General features: G+C 52.1%; 3 protein-coding genes across 5 annotated transcripts in view; 2 read left to right on the forward strand and 1 right to left on the reverse strand.

Annotated features, from left to right (window-relative positions):
• Positions 1–1442, reverse strand: part of LOC112934545 (alpha-1,3-mannosyl-glycoprotein 4-beta-N-acetylglucosaminyltransferase C-like) — a 28627-nt gene extending 27185 nt beyond the window's left edge. The window contains exon 1 of the mRNA XM_026018000.2: positions 1108–1442. The gene's annotated coding sequence lies outside the window, so the exon portion shown is untranslated. The remainder of the gene's footprint in view (positions 1–1107) is intronic.
• TMEM183A (transmembrane protein 183A) lies at positions 1395–15664 on the forward strand. Of its 2 annotated transcripts, none has more exons than XM_026017972.2 (8): positions 1395–1627; positions 2225–2314; positions 3327–3494; positions 7583–7742; positions 8669–8849; positions 11285–11365; positions 13343–13498; positions 14961–15664. In XM_026017972.2, exons 1-8 carry the CDS (start codon positions 1519–1521, stop codon positions 15144–15146), a joined length of 1131 nt encoding a protein of 376 aa, XP_025873757.1. In that variant the 5' UTR covers positions 1395–1518; the 3' UTR covers positions 15147–15664. The 2 variants fall into 2 exon arrangements, with proteins under 2 accessions (XP_025873757.1, XP_025873758.1); XM_026017973.2 differs by having other exon boundaries at positions 1398–1627; positions 7586–7742.
• A 2246-nt stretch (positions 15665–17910) lies between these two features.
• PPFIA4 (PTPRF interacting protein alpha 4) overlaps positions 17911–26291 on the forward strand; it is a 45683-nt gene continuing 37302 nt past the window's right edge. For both annotated transcript variants that reach the window (XM_072733645.1, XM_072733646.1), the window contains exon 1: positions 17911–18054. The gene's annotated coding sequence lies outside the window, so the exon portion shown is untranslated. The remainder of the gene's footprint in view (positions 18055–26291) is intronic.

Raw genomic sequence — 26291 nt, forward strand, 5'->3', positions numbered from 1 at the left:
CAGTTTTGGTATTAGCACTTCTTTCATTCCAATGCATTAAATTGGTAGCATAGGAGCATCTGGGGGGCTCAGCAGGTGAGCACCTGCCCCGGCCCAGGGCGTGACCCCGGGGTCCCAGGATCGAGTCCCACGTCGGGCTCCCGGCATGGAGTCTGCTTCTCCTCCTGCCTGTGTCTCTGCCTCTCTCCCCCTGTGTCTCATGAATGAGTAAATAAAATCTTAAAAAAAAAAAAAAAATAGTGTATACCACTGAAAATGAGAACATTTCAGTTCAAACTGTTAAGTTTGCAACAGAGGCAGCGTTTTCTTTCTTTTCTTTCTTTCTTTCCTTCTTTCTCTCTCTCTCTCTCTTTCTTTCTTTCTTTATGATAGTCACAGAGAGAGAGAGAGGCAGAGACACAGGCAGAGGGAGAAGCAGGCTCCCTGCAGGGAGCCCGACGTGGGATTCGATCCCGGGTCTCCAGGATCACGCCCTGGGCCAAAGGCAGGCGCCAAACCGCTGCGCCCCCCGGGGATCCCAGGCGGCGTTTTCAATAGGATTTTTATCTTTTGCAGCTTTAACTTCCTCAGAGTCTTGATGCCGGAGTGTTTTAAGCAGAAATCCACGTGGACGTCGGCTTCGTTAATTTTTTTGCGGCCAACGCCGTGAAACGAGAAGGCTCGGTGCTCAGCAGCTGCGTTTTGAACCTGACAACAAACGCGCGTTACGTACACGTGGGAAAATTATTTCAAGCACTTTTTCTCTCACTTTTTTTAAAGATTTATTTTTATTTATTTATGATAGTCACACACAGAGAGAAGCAGAGACACGGGCAGAGCGAGAAGCAGGCTCCATGCAGGGAGCCCGACGCGAGGCTCGGTCCGGGGTCTGCAGGCGGCGCTGAACCGCTGCGCCCCCCGGGGTCCCCCCTGCGTCTCCCAGGGGACGGCCCGCGAGACCCGTGTTCAGCTAGACCAGGGCAGCTCGCGGGTAGGCGCCGCCCGCCCTTCCCCTCCCCCCACGGGGGGTCCCCCACGCGGGCCGCCGGCCGCACGCCCCGGCGCAGCCTCCCTCCGCTCCCCGGACCAAGGGAAGGCCGCCCCTTTTCCCGTCGAGGCTCCCAGTACCTCGCTCGCAGGCGCGTCGGGCCGCCGCGGCCGCCGCAGGAGAAACGGCGATGCTCGCGGAGCCCCGCGGGGCCGCCGGCGCGAGGGCCCGGCGTGCGGACGCCCGAGCGACCCCGGAGGCCGCGGTGTGAGCCCGTCCCCGACCGGAGACGCCCCGCACGGGCCGCGGGCGGAGGAGGCACGCAGGCGCCGGTGATGACGTGCTCCGCAGCCAGGCGGGGACCCGCGGGCGCCGGGTGACGACGTACTCCGAAGCCAGGCGCGGATTGGCTCCCGCCTGGGGCGTCGGCCGCCCACGCGACGCGGAGCCCCGGCCCCAGCCTCGCGAGAGCGCGGCCTCCGGGGCGGGATGGCCGCTGAGCCGGGTGGAGCTGGCGCGCGGCTCCCGGAGCCGGCTCTCCGGCCCAAGACATGGCCCGGGGGCCCGGCCCGCTAGGCCGGCCTCGCCCCGACTCGGTCGCCATGCCCAAGAGGGGGAAGCGACTCAAGTTCCGGGCCCACGACGCCTGCTCCGGACGAGGTGGGCGAGCGGGCGGGGGCGGGGCGAGCGCCGGGCGGCGCGTAACGGGAGGCGCTGGGGCGGCGGGGCGGGGAGCCGGGCTGCGGGGCGGGGAGCCGGGCTGCGGGCGGCGGGGAGCTCGGGCTGCGGGGCGGGGAGCCGGGCTGCGGGGCGGCGGGGAGCTCGGGCTGCGGGGCGGCGGGGAGCTCGGGCTGCGGGGCGGCGGGGAGCTCGGGCTGCGGGGCGGCGGGGAGCTCGGGCTGCGGGGCGGCGGGGAGCTCGGGCTGCGGGGCGGGAGCTCGGGCTGCGGGGCTGGGAGCTCGGGCTGCGGGGCTGGAAGCTCGGGCTGCGGGCGGCGGGGCGGGGAGCTCGGGCTGCGGGGCGGCGGGGAGCTCGGGCTGCGGGGCGGCGGGGAGCTCGGGCTGCGGGGCGGGAGCTCGGGCTGCGGGGCTGGGAGCTCGGGCTGCGGGGCTGGGAGCTCGGGCTGCGGGGCTGGAAGCTCGGGCTGCGGGCGGCGGGGCGGGAGCTCGGGCTGCGGGCGGCGGGGCGGGGAGCTCGGGCTGCGGGGCGGCGGGGAGCACGGCCCAGGCCGCCCCTGAGGTGGCTGCTGTCTTTCAGTGACCGTGGCGGATTATGCCAACTCGGACCCGGCGGTCGTGAGGTCTGGACGGGTCAAGAAGGCCGTCGCCAATGCGGTGCAGCAGGAAGGTAGGCCCGGCGGCGTGGGGCTCCGCCTCGGTGTTTTCCTTGCGAGAGCCCCTGCTCACCTTCCGCGATCCTGCTGTATTCGGAGCGGGTGAAACGGAGGATTCGCCAAGACCAGGGACATTTTATTCTGTAGCAGAAATACCTTATTTCTGTCTCTGCATTAAAAAAAAAAAAAATCTTTGCATACTTTTTTTTTTTTTTGTAGTTTCCACTGCTTGCTTCTCGGTTATTCACCTTTCCCCCTGTGGTTCACAGTATATTCCCCTGTTGTTCTGTGTTTGCTTCTCTGTGTGATGACCCTGAAGGATGCTTCTCCTCTCTGGCTTCTCTCACTTTCAAACCTGTTACTCACAGGTCCCCGAGGCTTGTACCTTTAGGGCGCCTACTGTCTCCACCTGGGAGCAGGGTCCAGCTGGATCCCCTTTCTCTCCAACATTGCTCCTCAGAATTTGTGCAAATGAGAGCAGCATTCACTTTTTGTTTTTATGCTACAGGGTTTGTAGTCGGAGAATAACGTCCTTCCTTTTTCTTCAGGTCTGAAGACAACTCTTCTAAGGAGTCAGTTTTGTGTTTGCACAAACATTACAGATATTTGTATATGTTGGAATTTGCCCATTGCTTTCCAGTTTTCTGTATTTAAAATGCTAACATGGGTGCTGTGTGTTTTTAGGCACCAGGTGGCCCAGCGGTTTAGCGCCACCTTTGGTCCTGGGTGTGACCCTGGAGACCTGGGATCGAGTTCCACGTCGGGCTCCTTGCATGGAGTTTGCTTCTCCTCCCTCTGTCTGTGTCTCTGCCTCTGTGTGTCTCTCATGAACAAATAAATAAAATCTTAAAAAAAAAAAAAAAGTAAAATGCTAACATTTCTCTTTGGTTCTCACCTTCCTTCAGCCGACCCTCTCACACTATTCTCCCCTTCCTTATTCTCATGGGTGTTGATGTCCTGTCTGAGTCATTTGTGTTTTTGGATGGGACTCTGCCATTTCATTCTTCCCTTATTTTCTTCTTCTAGTAAAATCTCTCTGTGGCTTGGAAGCCTCCCAGGTTCCTGCAGTGGAAGCGCTCTCTGGGGTTGGTGAGCCCTGTGACGTCATTGACAGCAGTGACGAGATGGATGCCCAGGAAGAGAGTGTCCATGAGAGAACCGTCTCCAGAAAGAAGAAGAGCAAGAGGCACAAAGGTATGGGTTCGCTTGGATTAGTCCTGGTGATACTTGTTCATTTTCTCAGCACAAGAGGTGATACTGGTGGAGAACCAGGGTCTGGATCTTAGTAGTGGGACAGATTTAATATACTGGGGCTTTCTACGTTTGTCCAAATTTGAGAAGAGATTGGTAAGAGTCAGTAGATTTCTGGAGCAGTAAACTCGACTATATTAGCCATTCCCTGAGAACATGTCATCATTAGGTAAGACTCCCACGGTAACATGAAAACAAGAAGCCTTTGCATTTCTGGATTTCCGAGCAGGAAAGAAAGTAAAGATAGGACAAAAAAATGTTTTCTCAGATATGTGGATTATATATAACCGGTTGCATTTCAGCTGAAGTTAGGTATCAACTATGGACTTTAAAGTGGCCTGCAATTTTTAATGTCTGCTTTATGTCTAATAGCTACTGTAGGAAATAGAAAAGTGTGTGATTTTATATTTTAGGGGCAATAAAACTCACACAGTGAAACAAAAATAAGCTGATAGTATATAATGTGCCAAACGTTCATGCAGTGGTTTGCTCTAGACTTAGTGAATCAGACTTTTTGGGGGTTGCAACCAGAAGCTTTTTCTCTTCTCTTTTCTCTTCTCTTCTCTTCTCTTCTCTTCTCTTCTCTTCTCTCTTCTCTTCTTTCTCTTCTCTCTTCTCTTCTCTTCTCTTCTCTTCTCTTCTCTTCTCTTCTCTTCTCTTCTTTCTCTCTCTTCTCTTCTCTTCTCTTCTCTTCTCTTCTCTTCTCTTCTCTTCTCTTTTCCTTCTCTTCTCTTTTCCTTCTCTTCTCTTCTCTTCTCTTCTCTTCTCTTCTCTTCTCTTTTCTCTTCTCTTCCTTAGCACAAGCGAGGGGGCAGTAGACAGAGGGAGAAGCAGGCCCCCCACTGAGGAGAGAGCCCGACCTGGGGCTTGACCCCAAGACACTGGGATCATGACCTGAGGTGAAGGTGGACGCTTAACCAAATGAGCCACGAGGCACCCCCAGAATAGCCATTCTTAAAGCTAAAGTGGTTCCAGTGATCAGCTAGACTTAGGGGATGTTAAAGTAATAAATGATATGTATATTTTTGGTTTCAGATCTACCAGAACTTTTATCTGTACTTAAGAGTCAATTAACAGTTTGCAGTTATGCCAATTATTGTCATTGATCCCATTCTTTTCCAGATGACCAAAATTAATACTGACATTCCTCACACTTCTTTGTTCCTTAAATTCTTTGTTGAAATCCCTACTCATAGTCACCATGCTGTTAGAGATTCAACGTGCTCTATTTTGTGTTGGGGCACACTCCATAGAACACCTTATAGACTTCTAAAACACGTTTATGGACACAAAATTCACTTTTTTAGAGTGTACAATTCAGTGGTTTTAGTAGGTTTACATAGTTGTGCAGCTATCCCCGTGATCTAAATTTAGACCATTTTTATCACCCCAGACTTATTAGCATTATTCCCCATTCCCTCCCAACCCTCCCACTGCCCTGCAGCCCACCCTGCAGACACCACATTGTGTCCCTATGGATTTTCCTGTTCTGGACATTGCATATAATTAGATTCATATAACATGCAGTCTTTTGTGTCTAGCTTTTTTCACTTGGCATGTTTTCAGGTTCACCCATTTTGTAGGATGTATCAGTCCTTCAGTTTTTTCAGTTGGCTATTTTGATAATGCTGCTGTGAACACTCTTGGACAAGTTTTTGCATGGACATATATTTTCATTTCTGTTGGGTAAGAGTGAAATTGTTGAATCACATGATAAGTTTTTGAATAATTGCCAGCGTGGTTTTTTCAAAAAATATTTTATTTATTTATTAGAGCATGTGTGAGAGAGCATGAGCCGGGGGAGGGGCAGAGGGAGAGACTCTCTGCTCAGCCTCCAACAGGAGGCTCAGTCCCAGGACCCTGGGATCATGACCTGAGCCAAAGGCACACACTTGTTTAACTAACTGAGCAACCCAGGTGCCCCGCCTGTGTGTTTTTTGAGGTTTCCATTTTGCATTCCCACCAGCAGTGTATGGAAGAGCTCCAGTTTTTCTACATTGTCACCAACACTTTTTATTTTCTGACTTTTTAAATCACAGCCATCTTAGTGGATGTCAAGTGGTATCTCATGGTTTTGATTTGCATTTGCATTTTGCTAATGATGTTGAGCCATCTTTTCATGGGTAGGTGCTTATTGCCCATTTGTATGTCTTCTTCAGAGAAATGTCTATTCAAATCCTTTGCCCATTTTTAAGTTGGGTTGTCTTTTTATTACTGAGTTGTGAGAATTCTTTTTATATTCAGGATATTAGTCACTTACCAGCTATATGATTTGTGGCTTACAGACTTTTAACTATAATTCATCCTTTAGGTGCTTGCTCTGCTTTACTCTGATTAGGTTCCTTCTAGTCAGACTGGTCTCCCCCTCCCCCCTCCTTCTTTCTTTTAGCTTCTTTTTAATGAAACAAATACAGAAGAAGAGAGGAGTATAAGGAATCCCATCTAGCTCCTATGCAGCATTAACACTAACTCATGTCCGTTTTTGTTTCAACTACTGTTACTCACCCCAAGGCATATACTGTGCTTTATTCTCTAACAATTTCCAGGTATTCTGTTACCATCTCTAAATGTTTTGGTAGTCCCCTCCAAAAGACAAATACTCTAACGAAAATTAATCATGTCTAAAAATGTTTACAATAATTTCTTGATAGCATCAAAATCCTGTTAGACTCGTCTTTATTGCCATCACATGTGTTTTGTTTTTCTAAGTATCTGGGCTTCCTGTTAGCTATTTCACTTGGAATACTTTTTCTCTTAACCTGTACCTATCAAAGTTTATTCTATCTTTCATGGCTTATCTCTGTGAAGTTTTCCTTTACTGATTCTATTTCCTACATTTTGAAATTCCTTAATAATGATGTTTAAAACACTAACAATTCCTTGTCAGTAATTACTGAGCTTTGTCCCTAAAGACAACATTTTTAAATAGCATTTTAAATAGCAGTATACATCCTGATGGGTCTCAGAAATTGTGATAGTTAATGTGGGAGAAGATGGGGCCTAAACATGGTAGGACTGAGCCTTCAGTGATCACTGGAGTCTACAGGAAAGATTAGGAACCAGAAAAGAGGATGTTTTAGAGGTACTGGTCTGTGGTATGAAGAACCCACTGCAGTAACGCGATTGAGTCATACTGCCGCAGGAAAGAGTTAGCTCAAAAGGTAGAGGCAGCTTTGGGGAGGTAGTGTAGGCTCTTTTTGGAAAGAAACAGAAAGAAGAAAGCTGGCTTTTGGATAGTTCTGTGACTAGGTCTGAATTACAGGTTAGGGGTAAGGTTTGCCCGAATGCAAGTTCCTTATGGAATGTGAGTTTTTACTTGGACTTGAGACACCTACATGTACTTAACGAAGTGTGAAGGAGAACGAGGTGGGGATGCATTGTCACAGGGCATCTTTGAGTAGTGAACACCGTGGCTGGCAATGAAATGAGGAACTAGAAGGAGAGGAACATGTCTACTGGCATTTATTGAGTAATGAAAATATACTGTAACTTACTTATTGAGCTTGCACTTTGGGGTTTCCTCATATCATTTTAAAATCAGTTGTTTTAAATGATTAAACTGAAGAAAATGTTTGGTGGAAGGGGACCACGAGGGAAATCAGGGGCAATGTTTATAATGCAAAGCTAGAATTTGGAATAGAAACCTGGGTCTGTTTACCGTAACTAGTGGTAAGATTATGTCTTCTGACTAGTAAAATGGGCTCAGTAATATTTTCCTTGTATCTGTTGAAGAATTATTAGAGTAGAATGATATAATGTGTAAAACTTTGAAAAACTTTGAAAACTTCAAATAGCAAATACATAGTACGTGAATAGTTGTTAAAGAAAGGGCTTAAGAATGAGACCCAGTCACTTGGGCAACAGGAGGCAAACATTTCCAGCAGCTAGAATAAGCAGGAAATGATTAGTCTGAGAGGCTTTGTTGGACCTATTTTAAACTCTGCAAGCCCTGGGAGAATTGAAATGATTGGGGATCTTTAGATATGTGCATAATCGAAGGTCAGAGGTCATAGTTCTTTTTTCTGTTTCAGAAGACCTGGACGGAGCTGGAGGAGAAGAGTATCCTATGGATATTTGGCTATTACTGGCCTCCTATATCCGTCCTGAAGACATTGTGAATTTTTCCCTGATTTGTAAGAATGCCTGGACTGTCACTTGCACTGCTGCCTTTTGGACCAGGTTGTACCGAAGGTGCGACCACAGAAACTTACTCTGTTATCTGTGTAGCTGATTTCATTGCTGTTTGTGATTTGGAGCTACTCCCTGGACAGTGACCTCTTTTCATTTTCTCTACTCCATGCCTGGGCATGAGCCTGGCTTTGGATTCCTTGAGCCCCTCTCTAATTTAAAATTGGTATTATTAATTTCTCCAGATAATTGTCTTTCCTTTGGTTGCCCCCTCCCCTCATTCAGTGTCCACTTTCAGCAAAAAGTCTTACATCAAGTCTTAAAAAGAACTGTTTGACTTGTCTTCAGAAGTTTATCTTAGCTAGAATTTTCAAAAGCTGCAGATGACTATCTTTTTTCCTTTCTAACTGGATTAGCTGTTTCTTAGTTGGGTGGTTATCTGGAAGTATCATAGTTTTTGCACTCATGCTTCCCTATGCATAGTTGTAGTAGTGAGTAAATGACAGGATTAGTAAGACAACTGGCTTTTGATACTGGGTGTGGAAGTGTAATGAAGATTATAAACTGTCAGTAAGGGTGTTGTGGGAAGGGATGTTGGGGTAGAAGGGTGTACAGAATTTGCTGAGACCTATGATGGGACAACCTGGTGGCTCTTCAGTATACATTCCTTTTGAACGACTGAAGTATATTGTACTGGTGTCATTTTTTAGAGTAAAATAGGATTTAGAATTTTAACATGGATGGAGTGGAGGATTATAAGGTATATGTGAATTGGGTTTTGCATAGCAAAGAAGCAAAAGTAGCGAAGAAATAAAGGTAGTGATGTGTGCTTGCATGCGTGCGTGCGTGTGTGTATGAGGGAACACTGGACAAGCTAACTACTGGGCAGCAGAATAATATAATTAAGTTCATACAGAGAGTCCTAGGAGACTGACCTAGAGCAGGAGAGACAGGTCGCATATTGGTAGGAGTAATGTGTCATGTTTCAGGCACTACACGCTGGATGCCTCTCTGCCTTTGCGCCTGCGACCAGAATCAATGGAGAAGCTGCGCTGTCTCCGGGCGTGTGTGATCCGATCTCTATACCATATGTATGAGCCCTTTGCTGCTCGAATCTCCAAGAATCCAGCCATTCCAGAAAGCACTCCCAGCACATTAAAGAATTCCAAAGTAAGTGAGGATTATTGTTGGGGGCTAACTAGTGGACTCTTATGGTGGGCCTGTTAATATGGCTTGTCTCCAGCTTCCTTGATGGGGAGGGCTAGGGCTATAGGTCCCAGGCTGTTAGAGGTCTAATACAAACTTTCAGGACTCAAAGGTTTCACTTCTCTAAGACATTCCTGCTCTGCTGGGCTGGCTCCTCTTATCTTTACTTTATAGCTTTCTTGTGCTTTTAGCATATTCTTTATTCTCTTTAATATGTTCTCATGCATTGTACATTGGACCATTTTAGATGATTTTGATGGTTTGGGTTAGGAAGAGCACAACTCAAATGGTAGATGTAAACCATAATTCTTACAAGATGCTGTAAATCATGATGCAAAGATATAGCATGAACACCTTAGTATTTTCTTTTCCTAATGTGACCTTGATATCTGGGATTCTTTCTTCTTGTTGACCTCCTTAAAAGATTTTTGTGTGGACTTTTAACATATGCTAAGTGCCCACTATTGCCAAGCTCTCGGCTAGGTCATTTCAGAGACTATAAGGTATTCCTACCATAGACTTTAGCTCTCTAAAATTCTTCCTGTGTCCTAGGCTATTTCTTATATCTTGGGGTGGCCCTAGTAGTTTATATTCATACACTGTATTCAGGTGTTCGGCATTCTTTTGATTTGTAAACAGATCTGTTAGCCTTTGGCCCTTTCTCCCTTTTTCTCCATAATGAAACACCCAGGGAACCCACCTTTGCCAAGCTACACAAGTACAACAGATAGGATGACTTAGGCAACTTGATGTCTCAGCCTATTTCTCCTTCAACTAATACCAGTGTCTGAATTTTGTATCTTTCAAGTTGGTGGGTAATTTGTATTACTCTGTTCCTACCCCAAATCTGGTGTTCTGTAGCACTTTCTGTTCTCTCCTGTTTTGTTTTTGTGTGTTCCGTAATGAAGCTTCTCCCCTAGTTTAGATCCACTGTGATAATATTCCACCTGGCACATTTCGATTGAAAGGGTACTCTTGGTTTCAAGATTATCAGGGTTCTTTTGAGAGTTGCAAACTGAGATGGTCAGGGCCCTAGGCTGAGCTCATTTTAACATCACACTAGCTGGTGGCTTTAGGGTGGAGGAGAATGCGGGGCGAGTAGAATTTCACCCAGCAGCTGCTGCTTCTAGTAACACGAGTGGACGGTGTATCATCTCGCACTTGGAGTTTCCCTCCCCCAGAAACATTTGATAGTATCAGACCAACTGTGACGAGGTGGAGATCATCCCAAAGCTAACCATGCCAGGTGTGAATCAGTTGCTGGGCGTAGAGCAGCGTTGGACAAACTCCTCATGCTTGACACATCCTAGCGGCTCCAGTGCGCAATGCAAGTGCTACTGCCTAAATCAAAAATACCTGTGTCTAATATTCTTATCACTGTATATTAATTTTTTGAAAGAAGATTATAAAAAGCCAAGGTGGTGATAACTGAGATGTTAATCCAAACAGTAAGCCTAGGCCACCTGGCTGCTGCTTTTGTGCCTTGTTGTTAGAGATCTCTGAAGAAGATTGGGACCTGCAGTGACAGGTGTCCCATGCATGGCCTTGCCACGTGTATAACCATAATAGCATGGCATTCAGGGAGTTGGCAGCACGCCTAAAGGAAGTTGTCCCACGTTCCTGGACTCCAGCTTTTCGTATTTGATTCTCCCTCTCTCTCTTTTCAATAGCATAGCTTGTATGGGACACTGGAGCCGCTGTGATGGCAGCAGAAGTGTTTGCCCCTTAAAGCCAAGCCCATTATTTTTGATGGAACAGCAGGACGTACAGGGCATGTCTGAAGGGCAGGACAGCTGGCACGGCGGACGACCCACCCCTTGTCCCCTGGGAGGTACTTAACTTCTTGTGTTAACCCTAGCTGTAGCCTGACTTTCCTGGAGGGGCTTACTCTAGACTGGATTCAGCCCAGCTCTGTCATTTTCACACCGGCTCTCTGCTCCCAGAAGGTCCCGAGTGGCTTGCTCCTGTTCAGGGCCGGCCATCTCTGCCTGCCTTACGGCTTTGTTATCATCTTGCCTGGTGGCTAATGGCTGCCCTTATATTTTTATATAGAGGAGTAGCTTGCTGAATCAGAGAATGTCCCAGTCTCTGGAGACCATGTTTCTGTCTTTAAAGATGAGAAGGTGGGGGGTTGCCCTCTACAGCATCTGAGGTTGACTTATATTGGTCCCTCTTCTCTTTACTGAATGGCCTTGGGACTGGCTCTTTTCATGTTGCACCAGTGTCAAACTGGGGGGTGGGGGGTTCTCTGTGCCAAAGTAAAATCTCAGCATTGGGACTGTGGCTGGCTTTGGAGCTGTCAGACAGGTTTTTGCTGATTATTTTTTGATACTTTATTTGGATTTTTTCCTTTTCTATCTTTTATTATTTATTTATTACTTATTTTTATTTTCTTACAGTGCTTACTTTTCTGGTGCAGAAAGATTGTTGGGAACAGACAGGAACCAATGTGGGAATTCAACTTTAAGTTCAAAAAACAGGTATGTAGTTGCATCTTCTCTTTGTTTTTTAGGTGGTATGTTCTAATAAATTTCACTAGGCATAAAATTGCCTTATTAAAATCAAATAGTACCCATCAAAATTTACAATAATGTCGTGAAAAGAAAAGGAAGAAGAACTATTCTACGTGAAAGAGACTTGGCAGGGGCACCTGGGTGGCTCAGTGGTTGAGCTTCTGCCATCAGCTCAGGTCATGATCCCAGGGTCCTGGGATGGAGCCCCATATCGGGCTCCCTGCTCCGCGGGGAGTCTACTTTTTCCTTTCCCTTTGCTGCTCCTCCTGCCCCCTGCTTGAGCTCTTTCCCTCTCTCTCTGTCAAATAAGTAAATAAAATATTAAAAAAAAAAGTAATGAAAAAGTCATGGCAGTATAATAGCAGAATGTAAAGAGTAAACCTCGAGTGGGTACTGAATCAGGGAGCAAACAGCTCTACTAGACACTTGGGACAATTGGAGAGATTTGAGTATGCTATAAATGTTAGATGATGTGAAATTATCGTTAATTTCTCAGATGTGATGATGATACTCTGGTTCTATATAAGTGTCTATTCATGCCGAGTAAGGGTCCTGCGTGAGTGCTACTTTCAGATGGCTTTGTCCCTTCCACCGTTTTATTTTATTATTTTATTTTATTTTTTAAAGATTTTATTATTTATTCATGAGACTACACAAGAGACAGAGAGAGAGGCAGAGGCATAGGCAGAGGGAGAAGCAGGCTCCATGCAGGGAGCCCGATGTGGGACTCGATCCGGGGTCTCCAGGGTCACACCCTGGGATGAAGGCAGGCGCTAAACCACTGAGCCACCCGGGCTGCCCTCCTCCACCGTTTTATACATTATATGAGAAGTGGGAGGAGAGGAAGCAAATATGGTGAAATATCTAATGGTAGAGGGCATATAGGAGTTTATTGCATTATTTTAGTAACCTGTGTAGTTGAAGATTACCTAAAGGTGAGAAAAAGGGAAAAACGTGTTATAACCGTGTACTGAGGTTATTTGCCTGTAAATTTTTGTTTTTCAAAGCACATGTATTTGTAAACAGCAATAATTTATGTGGTTTTACACTTCAGGCCGTTTGGGGAAGTCATGAGGAAAGGCACTAACTGCAGGAGGCTATTTATAAGAAGAATAGATAGTAATCTCTTTCTGCTTCTTGCTTGGACTGTACCCGAGATCTTGGCCAGTGTGAGGAACTACTTTGCTTTGCCTTTACTTCTCCTCAGCAGCCTCATGTCTTCTTCCGTCTCCCCTTCTTAGTATCTCACTGAGGAGACACATTACAAATATGATCAGTTATCCCTCACTTGATGGCTGGTGAGTTACAGATAAGTTTATAATGAAAGTAAATCATATTTTTCCATTGGTTTTTCATAAACATGGTTTTAGGGAAGAATTTTGGCTTCCAGTCATTTGATATTAATAAGATGTGTTCAAACTGTGATACCCACTAGATGTTGATGAAAAGTCCACCATAGGACCTTTCTGGGAAGGGGCTGCAGAGCGGTCTCAGCGGTGTCCAAGCTGAGACCAGAATTAACTGTAGGAAGGTGAATGCTCAGCTTTCCTTTAGGTTTGAGACTTGTGGTTCCTTTATTTATGGTGCCTAGAATTAGATGGCCACGTCTGCTTCTGTCCCTTTTGTGCAGCAGATGTTCTTTGGAGTCTGACGAGTCATGAGGAATATGCAATCTTTGAAACATTGGCGAGCCTCTGACAGAACTCTTAAGTTTCCATTTCTTGCCAGGTGGCAGGAAATACGGTCTAAGTGAAGCGTATACCCACTGCCATGTTGCTCATCCAAATGTGTCTCCTCTTCTTTCAAAGGGCAGGTTTTCCTTGATCTCTGTAGAAACCAATATGCAATATGTATGTAAAGAGAGCCATAGGATTTTCGCTGAAGTCTCAGAGTCGTCATCAGCATTTCCTCTAAGCCATTAGAGTAATTCTCTGTTCGCTTCAGTCCCCTAGATTAAAGAGCAAATGTATGGGAGGCTTGCAGCCTCCCATTCAGTATGAAGATGTTCATACCAACCCAGACCAGGACTGCTGCCTCTTGCAGGTCACCACCCTCAACTTCATCTTTATTCCAATTGTCATGGGAATGATATTTACCCTGGTAAGTAGAAACGGAATATGTCCTTCTCTCTCTCATAGACTCTCACTATACCTAGGTTTTTATTTTTATTTTCTTTAAAGTTTTTATTTATTTATTCATGAGAGAGACAGATAGAGAGAGGCAGAGACACAGGCAGAGGGAGAAGCAGGCTCCATGTAGGGAGCCTGATGCGGGACTCGATCCCGGGACTCCAGGATCATGCTCTGGGCCAAAGGCAGGCGCCAAACCGCTGAGCCACCCAGGGATCCCCTATACCTAGGTTTTTAAAGAAATTTGTAATTTAACCATTGAGGAAGAAATCTTGAAGAATAATTTTTTTGAGTCTGAAAGCAGACTTGTGTATTAGGAACAGATTTATGGAGAAGTTAATTATATCTGAGAATATTTGTTTTTTTCTTATAGTAAAGGGAATGTTTTTATGTCTTCTGTGTCATGATCACTAATATTTGAGAAACATTATCCTTTCAGAGATAACAGTGAGGCTTATAAATGAGCACTGTATGTCAGGACATTGAGGCATGCTTGCGGGGTCATAAATGGAATACTGAAACGTAGGGTCACCAGCTCTGTCCCTTATGTGATGGTGACTATTCAAGCTTTAGCTAAGAATTAGAGTAGAAATAACAAATATGTCTCTGGCACATTTTCCAGGTTTTTAAAATTCTCAACTGAATTGAGAACTTGAGAGTTCATGCAATTTATCTTCTCGGTCCTTTAGCCTTATATTCAGAGATACATGGAGCTCCTTCCTCTATACTGAAAATAGCTTTATTTTTTTTTAATGGTAAAATAAATAATACTTCATGTAAAGAATGTAAATAATACATAAATACATTAGAAAGTAAAGGTAGACATTTACTCTCCTGTAACTACTAACCCTTTGGGAACTTTTTTTAACATATCTGTTCTGTATTTGTATACACCTACTCTTTTTTTTTTTTTTTTTTTTACACCTACTCTCTTAAATAAATTTATATAATTAAGATTATATCATATATACTGTTGGTTGTGGGGCACCTGTCCCCTCCCTCTAGATTGTCACATTAATGACCTAGTTATATATTCATTTTCTGTGTACTTGATACTCATACAGTCCCGTTCAAACTAGTGTGTATATAAACAGATTTAGAGATTTTGTGGTTTATTTTACCAAAAATGTGATCAGATGTATGTGTCATGCATCTTTTTTGACTTGCTCAACAATATCTCATCAGAACCTCTTCAAGTCAGTTCGTATAGTTCTAACCCAGTTTTTAAAAATTGGTTTCAGTGCTAGTTTAAGTGCATGTATCCTAATTTATTCAGTCATTTGAGAGGCTTTCTTTACCATAGTTTAAACATGAAGAATTTCATTTTGTGGCCTAGCTAGGGTAAATTTTGTCTAGACTGTCTTTATTTCAGAGTGAACCATGGGAAAACAAGGTTGTTTAATTTGGGTGCTGAATTTGCTCTTCCCTCCTAGTTTACTATCAATGTGAGCACGGACATGCGGCATCATCGTGTGAGACTGGTGTTCCAAGATTCTCCTGTCCATGGTGGTCGGAAACTGCGCAGTGAACAGGGTGTGCAAGTCATCCTGGACCCAGTGCACAGCGTTCGGCTCTTTGACTGGTGGCATCCTCAGTATCCATTCTCCCTGAGAGCATAGTTACTGCTTCCTGTCCCTGAGGGCAGCCCTGAGCTAGGCCAGTCCATTAGTAATCAGATGCCAGTTTGGAAGGGGTGTCTGGATTGTTTATCTGGTTAGTAATGCACATGCTCCTCTGGTTCCTGGGGCTCCTGTTAGGGGAAGGAGAAGGATTGAATCAAGAGGAAAAACAACTATGATTTATAAACATATTTTAATGTAAAAATTTGCATTTGAAAGGAAAAACCTGGCCCTATTTTCTGTGTTAAAACCCCATTTGGTGCTATTGAGTTTGTTGTTCTTTATTCTTTTATCCCAGCAAAAATGGATGATCTTGCTCTAGGGAAAAATTAAACCCTTTAATCTCCAAACAGGGAAGTTTCAGCATTCCCTTGTGATCAGAGAGGAGGCTTCAAGGCCTAAAATTGTTGCTATTGTTACTTCCCATTAAGCTGCCCCTCAAATTCAAGTGAATATTTTCTCTTCTCCCTTTACCTTTCTCCAGAAATAAAGCAGGTGACAGGGTTTTCAGAATCTTATAAGATTGACTTGTGTATCTTTCTTTAAACATATTTTTCGGATGTTTATTGCATAAATATTTTTCTGCCGAGTTTTGATTTTAGGTAGTTTTTGCATGAGGCTTGATGGTGGTGATTGATGGCTTTGTGCCTTTGGTACTTTACTAGGAACTTTACATAGTATCTTTAATTCTCATGATCCTGCAAGGTAGGTGACAGTATTCCCATTCTGTGGTTGAGAGAACTGCATGAGTGATTTACCCAAGGCTATGCAGCCAGGTCTTCTTGCTGTACCAGAGTTAAAAAGTTCAGGTTCATTCCTTGTGGTAGACGGTGGCAAAAAGGGAGGCAGAGTGTACATAGACAAAGTAAAATTTGTGGTCTGTACCTTGTCCCTAATCAGCCTGAAAGGTATAGGAGATTGATCAAAGAGTCTTTGAAATACGTGTTTCTAAGTAAATTGTAAAACTAACCAAGAAAAGCAGGAAGGATAAGAAGGATAATGGTATTTTCATTGAGTTGTTAGAAAGGCATTTATAATGCTGAAGGTCTTTTAAGAAAAATGCATCCAGTGTTGAAACCAGCCTCCTGAACTGTAAACATTTAGTGACCTTCCTCTGCTCTGCCCTGTGCCGCCCGTCATCCTCGGTGCCTCCAGAAGCCTGACCTCTCATCCCTGCAGAAATGCTAATGTCCTATTAGTCAGAGGACTTTGTGTCGCTCGTGTACTCTGAGAAGAGGATCAGGGGTGGAATTTTGGTTTGATTTTGTTTTTGTTAACAAGATAACCTTGCTACTTGTCCTCCCTTCTCAGCCCTCCGCATTAGCCAGTGAGCTGGAAATTAGCTGGATGGCGCCATGAAATGGGCATGACGATAATATTCTTAAACCACGAAAATCTTGCGGGGGCAGTTGTGATCACAAACCAAACTGTTAAATTATTGTGGTTTTTTTCCTAAACCGTCGTCCCTAGCCTCTGCTATTTAAAGAATATTGTTAGGAAGCGTCTCCTTAATGCTGCTGCTAACAGTGAAACGTTACCTTATGGGGGGGCGGGGGGCACTGGAAGCTCTTCTCACGGAAGGCCTGGGTCAGGGAAAATCAGAGTTTGGGCGCGTAAATGATCAAACGGACCCAAGGACAGTGAGCGCCTCAAAGCAGCACCTGCCTCAGTCGCAAGTTGCTTCTTTGAGGCAGAGGACGGAGTTGTAGCTCCTCGGACCACAGGTGCCACGAAGCAGAAGGGAATCCCTGGTGGGTCGGGTGTCGTCACCGTCGTCGTCGTGTCCCCCGACTTCGGAGGGGCCTTTAAAAGGGGAGTGAACGAATCTGGCTCAATGGCTGTTCCGACTCCACCTCCAAGTCGTTCTCTTGAACTTTATGATGATTGTGGATGGTGTCGGCGGCTCCTCAGCGGTGACCCCTGGTGGCGCGACGGCTCCGCGGCCTTCCCCGACGGCTGGTGCGGGGGGCGGGCGCCAGGGTCTCCTCTGGAGAAGGGCTGGGACTTCCTGGGCTCCTTTTGTAAAAGCTGCTTTGTGACTTTCGCTTTAAAAATACGCCCCTGGATTTTGCTCTCGGGGCCGGCCGGACGGAACGACACGAATTTAGCCTCATTTCTCACCTCACAAGTCACTTCTCGGACCGCCCCGCCTTCTCCCGGAGACACGCCGGGTGCTGGCCGCGCGGGGGAAGCAGGGAGAGGCCGCGGGGGGCGCGGGGCTCCTCGCGTCGGAGCGGCGCCCCCGGCTCGTCGCGGCCTGAGGCGGCCTGGGGGGACCCTGCGTTCCGGCCGCGGACGGCGCGATGCGGGGCGACCTGCGGCCACGGGGGGCGCGTGTTCCAGGAGCGCGGCGCGGGTCCGCGGGTGCCGCCGGGTGCCAGGGCCCCGAGGGCGCAGGGCGGGGGACCACGCCGCAAGGAGCAGCTGCGGGGGCGCGGCGCGGGCGGGGCGGGCGGGGAGACTCCCCAGGCGCGGCCAAGATGGCGCGGACGCCGCGGGGCTGCGGTCACGTGCCGAGCGGGGCGGGGCCTCGGGAGCGCGCAGGCTCCGCCCCCTGGGGGGTGGGACCAGGACCTGGGGCGGGGCCTCGGGGAGCGCGCAGGCTCCGCCCGGGGGTGGGACCAGGACCTGGGGGCGTGGCGGGGCCTCGGGGAGCGCGCAGGCTCCGCCCCCAGGGGGGTGGGACCAGGACCTGGGGGCGTGGCGGGGCCTCGGGGAGCGCGCAGGCTCCGCCCGGGGGTGGGGCCAGGCCCTGGGGCGGGGCGGGGCCGCGGGGCGGGGCCTCGGCGCCGGCGGAGCTGCAGCTGCCTCGGCGCCGGCTCGGCTCGCTCCGGGACGCGGCGGCTCGGCGGGCCGGGGGCGGCTCCTCCCGCTCGGGGCTGCGCGCCGCCTCCGGGACTGCAGGCAGGTGAGCGGCCGCGCCCGGTGGGCGACGATGCCCCGCCCGCCCCGGTCGGGGAGGGTCCGTCTCGCGCGCCCCGCGAGGCCGCCCCCGCTGGCGGAGCTGCCGCCGCCCCCGCCGCCCCGCGCCGGCCTTTGCGGCGCCCCGTGCCCTTGGGGCGAGGCTGGGGCGGAGCAGCCCGGGGGACGGCCGGGGTCGCGAGCCCCGGAGCAGGTGGACGGCCCAAGCCCGCGCCCGCGCCCGCGTGTCGCCCCGGGTGGGGAAGCGGCTCCTCTCGCTGCGGGCCCGCCGCGCTCCGGGGGCGCCCGAGGTGCCGGGGCTCCGCGCTCCCCGGGCCTTCCCGCCGCCCGCCCTGCTCGCGGCTGTGCCGGGCCCGGGGGGGGGGGGGGGGGCGAGGTCGGCCGGGGGCGGGGAGAGTGGGCGCCCCGGAGCGCAGGGCGGGAGCCGGGGCGACCTCCGGCGGGGACGCTGCGGGGCTGCTGCCGGCTGAGAAGACGGGTCGGGCTGCGGGACCGGAGGTGTAGTGTGGGTGGAGGAGGGATGCGGGGCGAGGTGCCCCCGGGCGCTGATGTCACCTTGGAGGAGAGGCTCGCTGGTAAGTACCCCCAGAGGGAGGGACGCGTGCTCAGCGGAGGCCCCTCCTGCTGGGCGCTCCCGGGGCCCCTCCAGGAGCTGGGTCCCGGGACCTCCCGCAGTCCTTCCGGGGGTGCTGGAGCCGGTGCCTCGTACTATGTGCAACACCCAGGAAACATGTGCTGGGCTCCTACGCTATGCCCAGCTCTGTGCTGTGTGCTGCGTCTTCTGCAGGCAGTTCTGGGCCAGGAGCAGCTGAAAAGGCCCACACAGGACGCATTCCCTTAACAGCCCCTGCCCCCCCCCCCCCATTTGGTGCATTGCTCTTAGATCATAAAAAAGCAGAGCCCTGTCCCGGTGCCTTCAAACAGCCGCCTGAACTGGATTCCAGCCCTCCCTCCCCCCACCACTGTTAACTGGCCAGGTAGCCCCAGGAGAAGCTGCCTTAGCTAAAGGAACAGTTTGCATGCTTTCCCTTGGCTCTTTTCTCGGATTTTGTCCTGATGCCCAAGACAAACAGCATCTCAAAACAATGAGATGCTCAATAGCACGATGAGTACTGGGGGCCAGTACTGGACACCTGGCACGGTGGGAGATGCCCTCCCCAGAGGATGGAAGGCTGTGGGGGACGGGGGTGTGGAAGGGAATCTTGTCCAGGGGTATATGGGCGTGTGTGGACGCGTCTGTCATGATGTCAGAACCATGGAGTATATGAGGCCTGGCAGTTGGGTGGTGGGGAGGGGTGGGAGGGGCAGGGCAGGGCAGGCAGCCAGGCTCCTGAGTCTCTTCTGAGTTGATTGCCGGAATCTTAGAGTCGGCAGGAGTCATCAGGGATTCCAGTGGGTCCTTTCCGAGCCTCTGAGGATGGCAGGGTGAGAGCTGGGGAGCAGAGGGGGAGCCAGCGGTGAAGGCTCAGTAGGGCCAGGGAGCTAGGGGCCAAGGGGGCTTTAGGATGCGGAGGTACTAGCTGAGGCCTTTTACTGCCAGGAACACTGTCGCCTGGGGCTCTAGGCCCTTGGATGGGTGCTGTGGAAGCCGGGTGTGGCTTCGGAGTGGCACAGAGTTGCCTGTGGCACGTGCGGCCTGGAGAGGCACAGGTAGGGAGCAGGAGCGGAGGGAGAGCGGCCTCAGAGTCCAGGTCCCAGGTATGGGATCAGGAGAGGCGCGGGAGCTCAAGGGAGGGGTGGGGCGGTGTACCACAGGCTCGCCAGGCCGCCATCTGTCCCCCCTCTGGCCCGCTAGCTCTGCCCTATAATTAGCTCTGGAGGGCATACGGTGCTGGCTCGCGGGAGCGGGGCGCTTTGGCGGCCAGTGGGGCAGGAAGTACTGGGCGGGCCGTGGTGCAGGGGGCGGCTTCCAGGGGACCCTTGGGCCTCGCTGTGCTGGGACGGCCCGCAGGACCCAGGGCTGCCTGCCCACCTCTCATCGGGGGTGCCCCAGGCCGGCCGCCCCTTGCTGCACAGCTCGTTGCTCGGCTCTCAGGCCCCGGGGCCGCACACCCCCTCCAGGGAAGTGGCTCCCACACAGCGGCTGCCTCCTGCGGGGCGCGGCCTTGGCCGGGGCTGCCTGGTTCTGGGAGCTGGGGGAGAAACGCGCCCGTTCATGCAGTCGGTGGTGCTCCGGGTGGTGCTCCGAGCCGCCACCAGGCCGTGTGGGAGGATGTTTAGTCCCGTGCTGCTCCCTGTTGCTTCCGGACCCCCCGTGTGTACAGAGGCCCCCCTTTCCGCGGGGGACACGGTCCCACCGTCGGCGGCTGCCTGAACCACATGCACCGCGGACCTGGATGTTCTGTTTTCTTCCCGGGCCACACACCGGTGATGGCTTAGATGGTAAGAGGTTAGCAGCAGTGACGCGAAGTAGGACAATATAACAATATACCGTGATGACGGCTGTGGGAACGTGCTCTCTCTAAACACCTCACTGTGCTCACCCTTGTCATGATGCAAGATGATAAAATGGCTGCGTGATGAGATGAAGTGACCGAATGACACGGGCTTTGTGACGCGGCGTTCGGCTCCCGGTGATCTTCTGATGACGCATCAGAGGGAGGACCGTGTGCTCCCATCAGTGTGACCGTGGGGGACTGAGATCGCGGACAGTGAGGCTGTGGGTCCGGGGCGCCACTCCGAGTTGTCTCAAGTAGACTGGAAACGCTTTGAGGGCTGACAGCGTGTCTTACGTGCCTCTCGTATCCATGATGACGCTTGGCTCAACCTTGAATTTGTGGAAATCTACTCAATAAGTAATTGATGGGTTGGATCCAAGAGGTCTGTTGGATTCCCTGGGTTCAGTGAAGCAGGGCCTCCTTGCAACTAGAAATATTCAACCCGGGGCAGAGAAGCCTCTGGGGACCCAGCACAGTGGCGTCACATCTCCGCAGGTGGTAGGTGAAGTGAAAATCCCCGAATCTCCCATAAAGCATGGTGTATGGGCTTAGGTTTCTTTTCTTTTCTTTTCTTTTCTTTTCTTTTCTTTTCTTTCTTTTCTTTCTTTTCTTTTCTTTTTTTTTTTTAAGATTTTATTTATTTATTCATGAGAGACACAGAGAGAGAGAGGCAGAGACACAGGCAGAGGGAGAAGCAGGCTCTACGTAGGGAGCCTGACGCGGGACTCGATCCCGGGATCCTGGGGTCATGCCCTGGACCGAAGGCGGCACTAAACCGCCGGGCCCCCTGGGCTGCCCTGGGTTTAGGTTTCTAATGCTGAGCAATGTTCACGTACAGAGTAGACGTTACATACGCTCTACGTTAAACGTATAACGTCTGCAGTGGCTTTAAAAAGAGTTCGCGCTCTGCAATGTAGTTCTGTAGTTAAGTGTCAGGTGAAATAGCTGGTTTGCGTTAGAGGCTGTTACTGCTTATTTTGCTCACCCGAGATAGTTGAATTCTCGTAAATATGTGGCTCATGTGAGTCCACGGCCGCTTTCATCAGATTGGTGACGGTCGTTTCCAAGGGGAGACAGGCTCCTTCCATTCAGTTTAAGAGGACGTTTCCTTGGGACGATGAGGGCTTCCTCCGTGGTGAGCTCCTGTTCCTGAAGGACAGTCTTACAGACCGAGCTGTCGGGGGGAGGCGTGGAAGGCCGTCGCACGCCTTGTGGGACCTCGGAGGTTCTAGGGAAGGGGTGGGGTGGGGGAGGCCGTGGATGGTAGGGGTCCCTGGCGGCCGCTGCAGAACAGGACTCGCCGTTGCCCGGCTTGGAGGAGGATGCTGAGAGTGGACGCGTGGGGGGACCAGGCGAGGACCTTGGCCTGGGCTGTTTCGGGAGGAGCGACCTTCTGGGAGACCCTGGGGGGCCACCATCTCTAAGGCACGCGGAGCCCGGGGCGTGGGAAGCCCACACTGTGCCGCGCAGCTCAGATGGGTGGAGGGCGTAGCAGGGTGGGCCGCATGCAGCTCCTCGGCCTCCGCTCACCCCGGGCCACCTGCGAGTGCCCCAGAGCCCTGCCCCTTGCTCAGGGCAGAGCGCCTGGAACAAACGGGATTTTCGTTCTTTCATTATCATCACCGTCCCTCCTTCGTCTCCGTCTCACACATCCTCACGCAGGTTCAAGACCACGCACGCGCTCACACTGCTTCATGACCAGGTGTGTGCTTGCAGGACACACGCACACGCGTGAGCGGTCAGGCGCCCACATGCCCTTCTGAGCATACGTGGTTTCCTGGCTCCGGGGGCACGTGCTTACCTGGCCACACACTCACGACACATCGTCGCGACCAGTCATATGTCCCGAGCTCGTGACATACGACGACGACGCACAGTCTGTCTCCGCGTTGTGTGTACGTACCCCCCGTTACACATACCACGCACTGCCTCGTGCACACGCTCCCAGGACCTGTTCTCATGGCCACACTCTTACACACACGCACCTCGCAGGGCCGTCCATCACGCCGCACCCTCCCACGACTGTGCTCTTACACGCTGTTGTGTGGATGCACACGTGCCCCCACATTCTCTCTCTTTCATCACCCTCCCCCCACACACACCTTTTGTGACCACGGACACACGCACACTTGGTGATGCAGTTCTGAGTACTCAGGCACCGGACAGCACTTCCCTCTCGTGTTCCTCATCCCCCCGGGCAGTTCTGTTTTGCTGCGTGACGGCTCCCGATCTATGGGCTGATCTCCTCACGCAGAGACTTCTGAACTTTTTTTTTTTTTTAATTTTTATTTATTTATGATAGTCACACACAGAGAGAGAGAGAGGCAGAGACACAGGCAGAGGGAGAAGCAGGCTCCATGCCGGGAGCCCGATGTGGGATTCGATCCCGGGTCTCCAGGATCACGCCCTGGGCCAAAGGCAGGCGCTAAACCGCTGCGCCCCCCCAAGGATCCCCTGAACTTTTTTAAAGATTTTATGTATTTATTCATGAGACACACAGAGAAAGAGGCAGAGACACAGGCCGAGGGAGAAGCAGGCTCCATGCAGGGAGCCCGATGCAGGACGCAGGACTCGATCCCAGGACCCCGGGGTCACGCCCTGAGCCCGAGGCAGACACTCACCTGCTGAGCCCCCCAGGGGTCCCAGACAGTTCTGGAACTGATGGGATTAAATTAAGAAAAGGAAAAAAAAATAAAAATAAAATAAAGAAAAGGGAGTTTCGAGCCCTCTGCAGTGGCCTCCCCTCCATGCCGAGTCCTTGTCCCTGGGCAGCCCCTCACGGACTCTGTCTGCAAACCCTGTCTTCATTCCAAGAGGTAGTTGTGGTGGCTGTACTTTGGGGTATTTTTTTGCCCCCCCCCCCGAGGACGTATTTAGTAGAAGAGACTCCTAGGCCCCCTTTCCTCGCTAGCCTTTGATGTTAGCGCTGAGCTCACCCCGCGGCCAGGGGGTGGCGGGGGGGGGGGGGGCTCAGTTTACCCCTGCACCCTGGGGGTTGTTAACAGCGCCTCCATCATTCTTAAGAAGGGCCTGGCTTGGGCTGTACCTCGTGGCCTCACCCCGGTGAGACGCCAAGTCTCGGGAAGCAGTGGCCCCAACCTAACTTCTTGGGGGGCAGCCGGACAGTGGGCCTCACAGGAGTGGGCCCAGGAGAACCTGCTGCCTAGAGACCTCCACTCCGTGTCCGCGGGACCGCGCCTGGCGTCGGGTGGAGGGTCGGCGGCGGTGGCACCCACCGGTACCTGGTGGCGTTTTCTACTTCCCAGGTCGGTGTGTCTCATCCCCTTTGACCCTCGTGGACCTGCAAGCTCACCAGTGCGCACGTGTGTGACCATCTTCATGTTCCAGATTTGGGAACCTGGAGCCCAGAGAGACAGAGTCTCACGGATGGTCTGTTAGGGGCCGGGCTGGGTGCTTTTGAGGGGATTTGTGCAGCTGTAAGAAGCCGTCGGAGAGCTTTTCCAGGAGTTTTTCCTGGGAATGGCTTCCCGGAGCTAATATGGATTTTCACTTTGCTTAGAGCGGGCCCGGCCTCGGGTGCTTTAGGGGCCTAGGCCCCAGGAGTCGCCGCGGCGCCCGCTGAGATCTCAGCCCTGGGGGCACTAACTCCCCAAACCAGCGGCCTGAGGTGCCCGTCACTACCCTCCCCGCTTCACAGGTGAGGAACTGAGGCTCTGAGATCAAGTCTTTGCCGAGTCACCCGAGTGGTGAGCGGAGGAGCCAGAGTTCAGACCCATCAGCCCCAGAGTCGGCCTTGCAGGGCACGGCCCCCGTCTTGCTCTCAAGCTTTACCTTTCAGAGGGCACAGGGTGCCTGGGGTTCAGCGGGTGAGGTCTGCCCTCGGCCCCGGGATCGAGTCCTGCATCGGGCCTCCCGCAGGGAGCCTGCTTCTCCCTCGGCCTGTGTCTCTGCCTCTTTCTCTGGGGCTCTCGTGAATGGGTGGGTTAAAATCTTAAAAAAAAAAAAAAAAATTCAGAGTTCCAGATAAATGAACATATTCCCAGGCCTTGAGCCAGTCTGTACTGTTTCGGAGTTCCTCTTCTTTGAATTTGGTCGGGGAGGGTCTGCCCAGAGCGATCCCGTCACGTGTCTCTTCAGTTCCACGTATGTTAGGGCCCGTGTGGGCACATCCAGCGGTAAGTAGGAGATGGTTCTCGGCCCAGAGTCTTCGGATGAGACAACGTGTCACATAGAGAGAGGTAAAGGGCCGTGCTGGGCCTGTGGAAGGCCCCATCTAATCCATGAGGGCTCAGAAGAGGCTCCAGGGGCGAGATGGGCTCCTTAGACTGACACGAAGGAGAGACTGAGGCAGGCTGGGTGAGATGCTAGAAGCTCGTGAGCAGTGGGTCAGCCTGGGAGCGTGATGGTGAGCGGGGTGGGGTGGGGGTGGGGGCTCCGGGGGCTCTTGGAGGAGAGGAGGAGTGAGGGCAAGGCTTTCGGGGTGGTGGGCTGAACAGGGCGAGGGAGGGGAGAGGAGGGGAAGCTTCTGGGCTGGAGGGAAGGAGAGGTGGGCAGCTGGACTTCACTGCCCTGGGGGACGGTCGGGGTTAGGGAGCTGAGTGGGAATGTGGGGGGGTGGGCGGGCTCCGGGGGCTGCTCACAGCTCGGTTTGGGGCCCCTGGGGGAGGGGGTGGGAGAGATTCGGAGGGTGGTGGGCGGGGCTGTGGGCGTGGGTCACCCGGGGGACAGCGGGGCCGCCGCGGCGCAGAGGCTTCCCGGGGGGCACGGGTGCGGGAGGCCCCGACCAGCCGTCCCTCGTGTGCCCCGGGTCGCGGCGAGAAATCATGGGGGAGCCGTGCTCTCTCCTCTCCTCCCCTTCCTCCACCCCGTGCCTCCTTGGCGCCAGACAGACTGGGGTGGAATCCTGGTTCTTCCCCGGAGCAGCCGTGTAGACGCGGGGCCTGACTCTGGGGCCCCATCCTCCCATCTGCGGCGCGGGAACTGTGAGCATCGACCCACGGCGCCTGGCGCGGGGTGGACACCCGGGAAGGCAGGGCCGCGCTCAGGCCTGGCGTTTTCCTGGAGGCCCACCCAGTCCGCCGGGGGCACGGCTGTGCCCTCTCACCTCTTCGCTCGGGGGAGGGGGGGCTTGCACCCTGAGGCACCTGTGTGCCTCGCCCACGCCCGCTCACTTGAGCACAGCCCCGCCGACCCGGCCCTGGCTCTGTGGCCTCCACAGGGCTGCCAGCTTTGCCCTCGGGCTCCCTCAGCGTGGCGGGGCCTGCCTGCCATCTGGCGGGGCCAAGGGGAGCCAGGTAGCGCGCGTGTGCATGTGTGCGCGTGTGTGTGCGTGTGCGTGTGTGTGTGCGTGTGTGCGTGGCTGGCCAGAGCAGCAGACCCAAGTGCACAGCCCTCCTGTCTGTTGGGAAGAGATGGGGGTGACTTCTGGGAAGCCTGAGAGGCCGCAGGTTTGCCCTTGTGTGTTTAGTGATACGGGTCTGCCCCCACCCACGCACACGCACACTCACCCTCGCACCTGCTCTGGGGCGCCCCCCCCCCCTTTCACAGCCTGCCCACACTCCTCCTGGGTGAAGCCCCTCACATGCTCACTTGGGGGCTGGTAGCCGGCGCCTCCGAATCAGGACGTGCGAGTGACACTTAGAAATTGTGCAGGAGTCGAGGAGGCTCCTGTTGGGCCGCAATGACAATCGCGTGATTCCCACGGCCCTGGAGCCAAAGGCCCGGGCGTCCCCGCGTGGCAGCCCCAGAGGGTCCCTGTGCTCTCGGTGCTGTGCCGACCGCCGGCCGGGGTCCTGGGGCGTCTGCCTGGCATCGCCCTCTGGGC

This window comes from Vulpes vulpes, chromosome 13 (assembly GCF_048418805.1).
Source record: "Vulpes vulpes isolate BD-2025 chromosome 13, VulVul3, whole genome shotgun sequence".
In the NCBI taxonomy this organism is placed as follows: Eukaryota; Metazoa; Chordata; class Mammalia; order Carnivora; family Canidae; genus Vulpes; species Vulpes vulpes.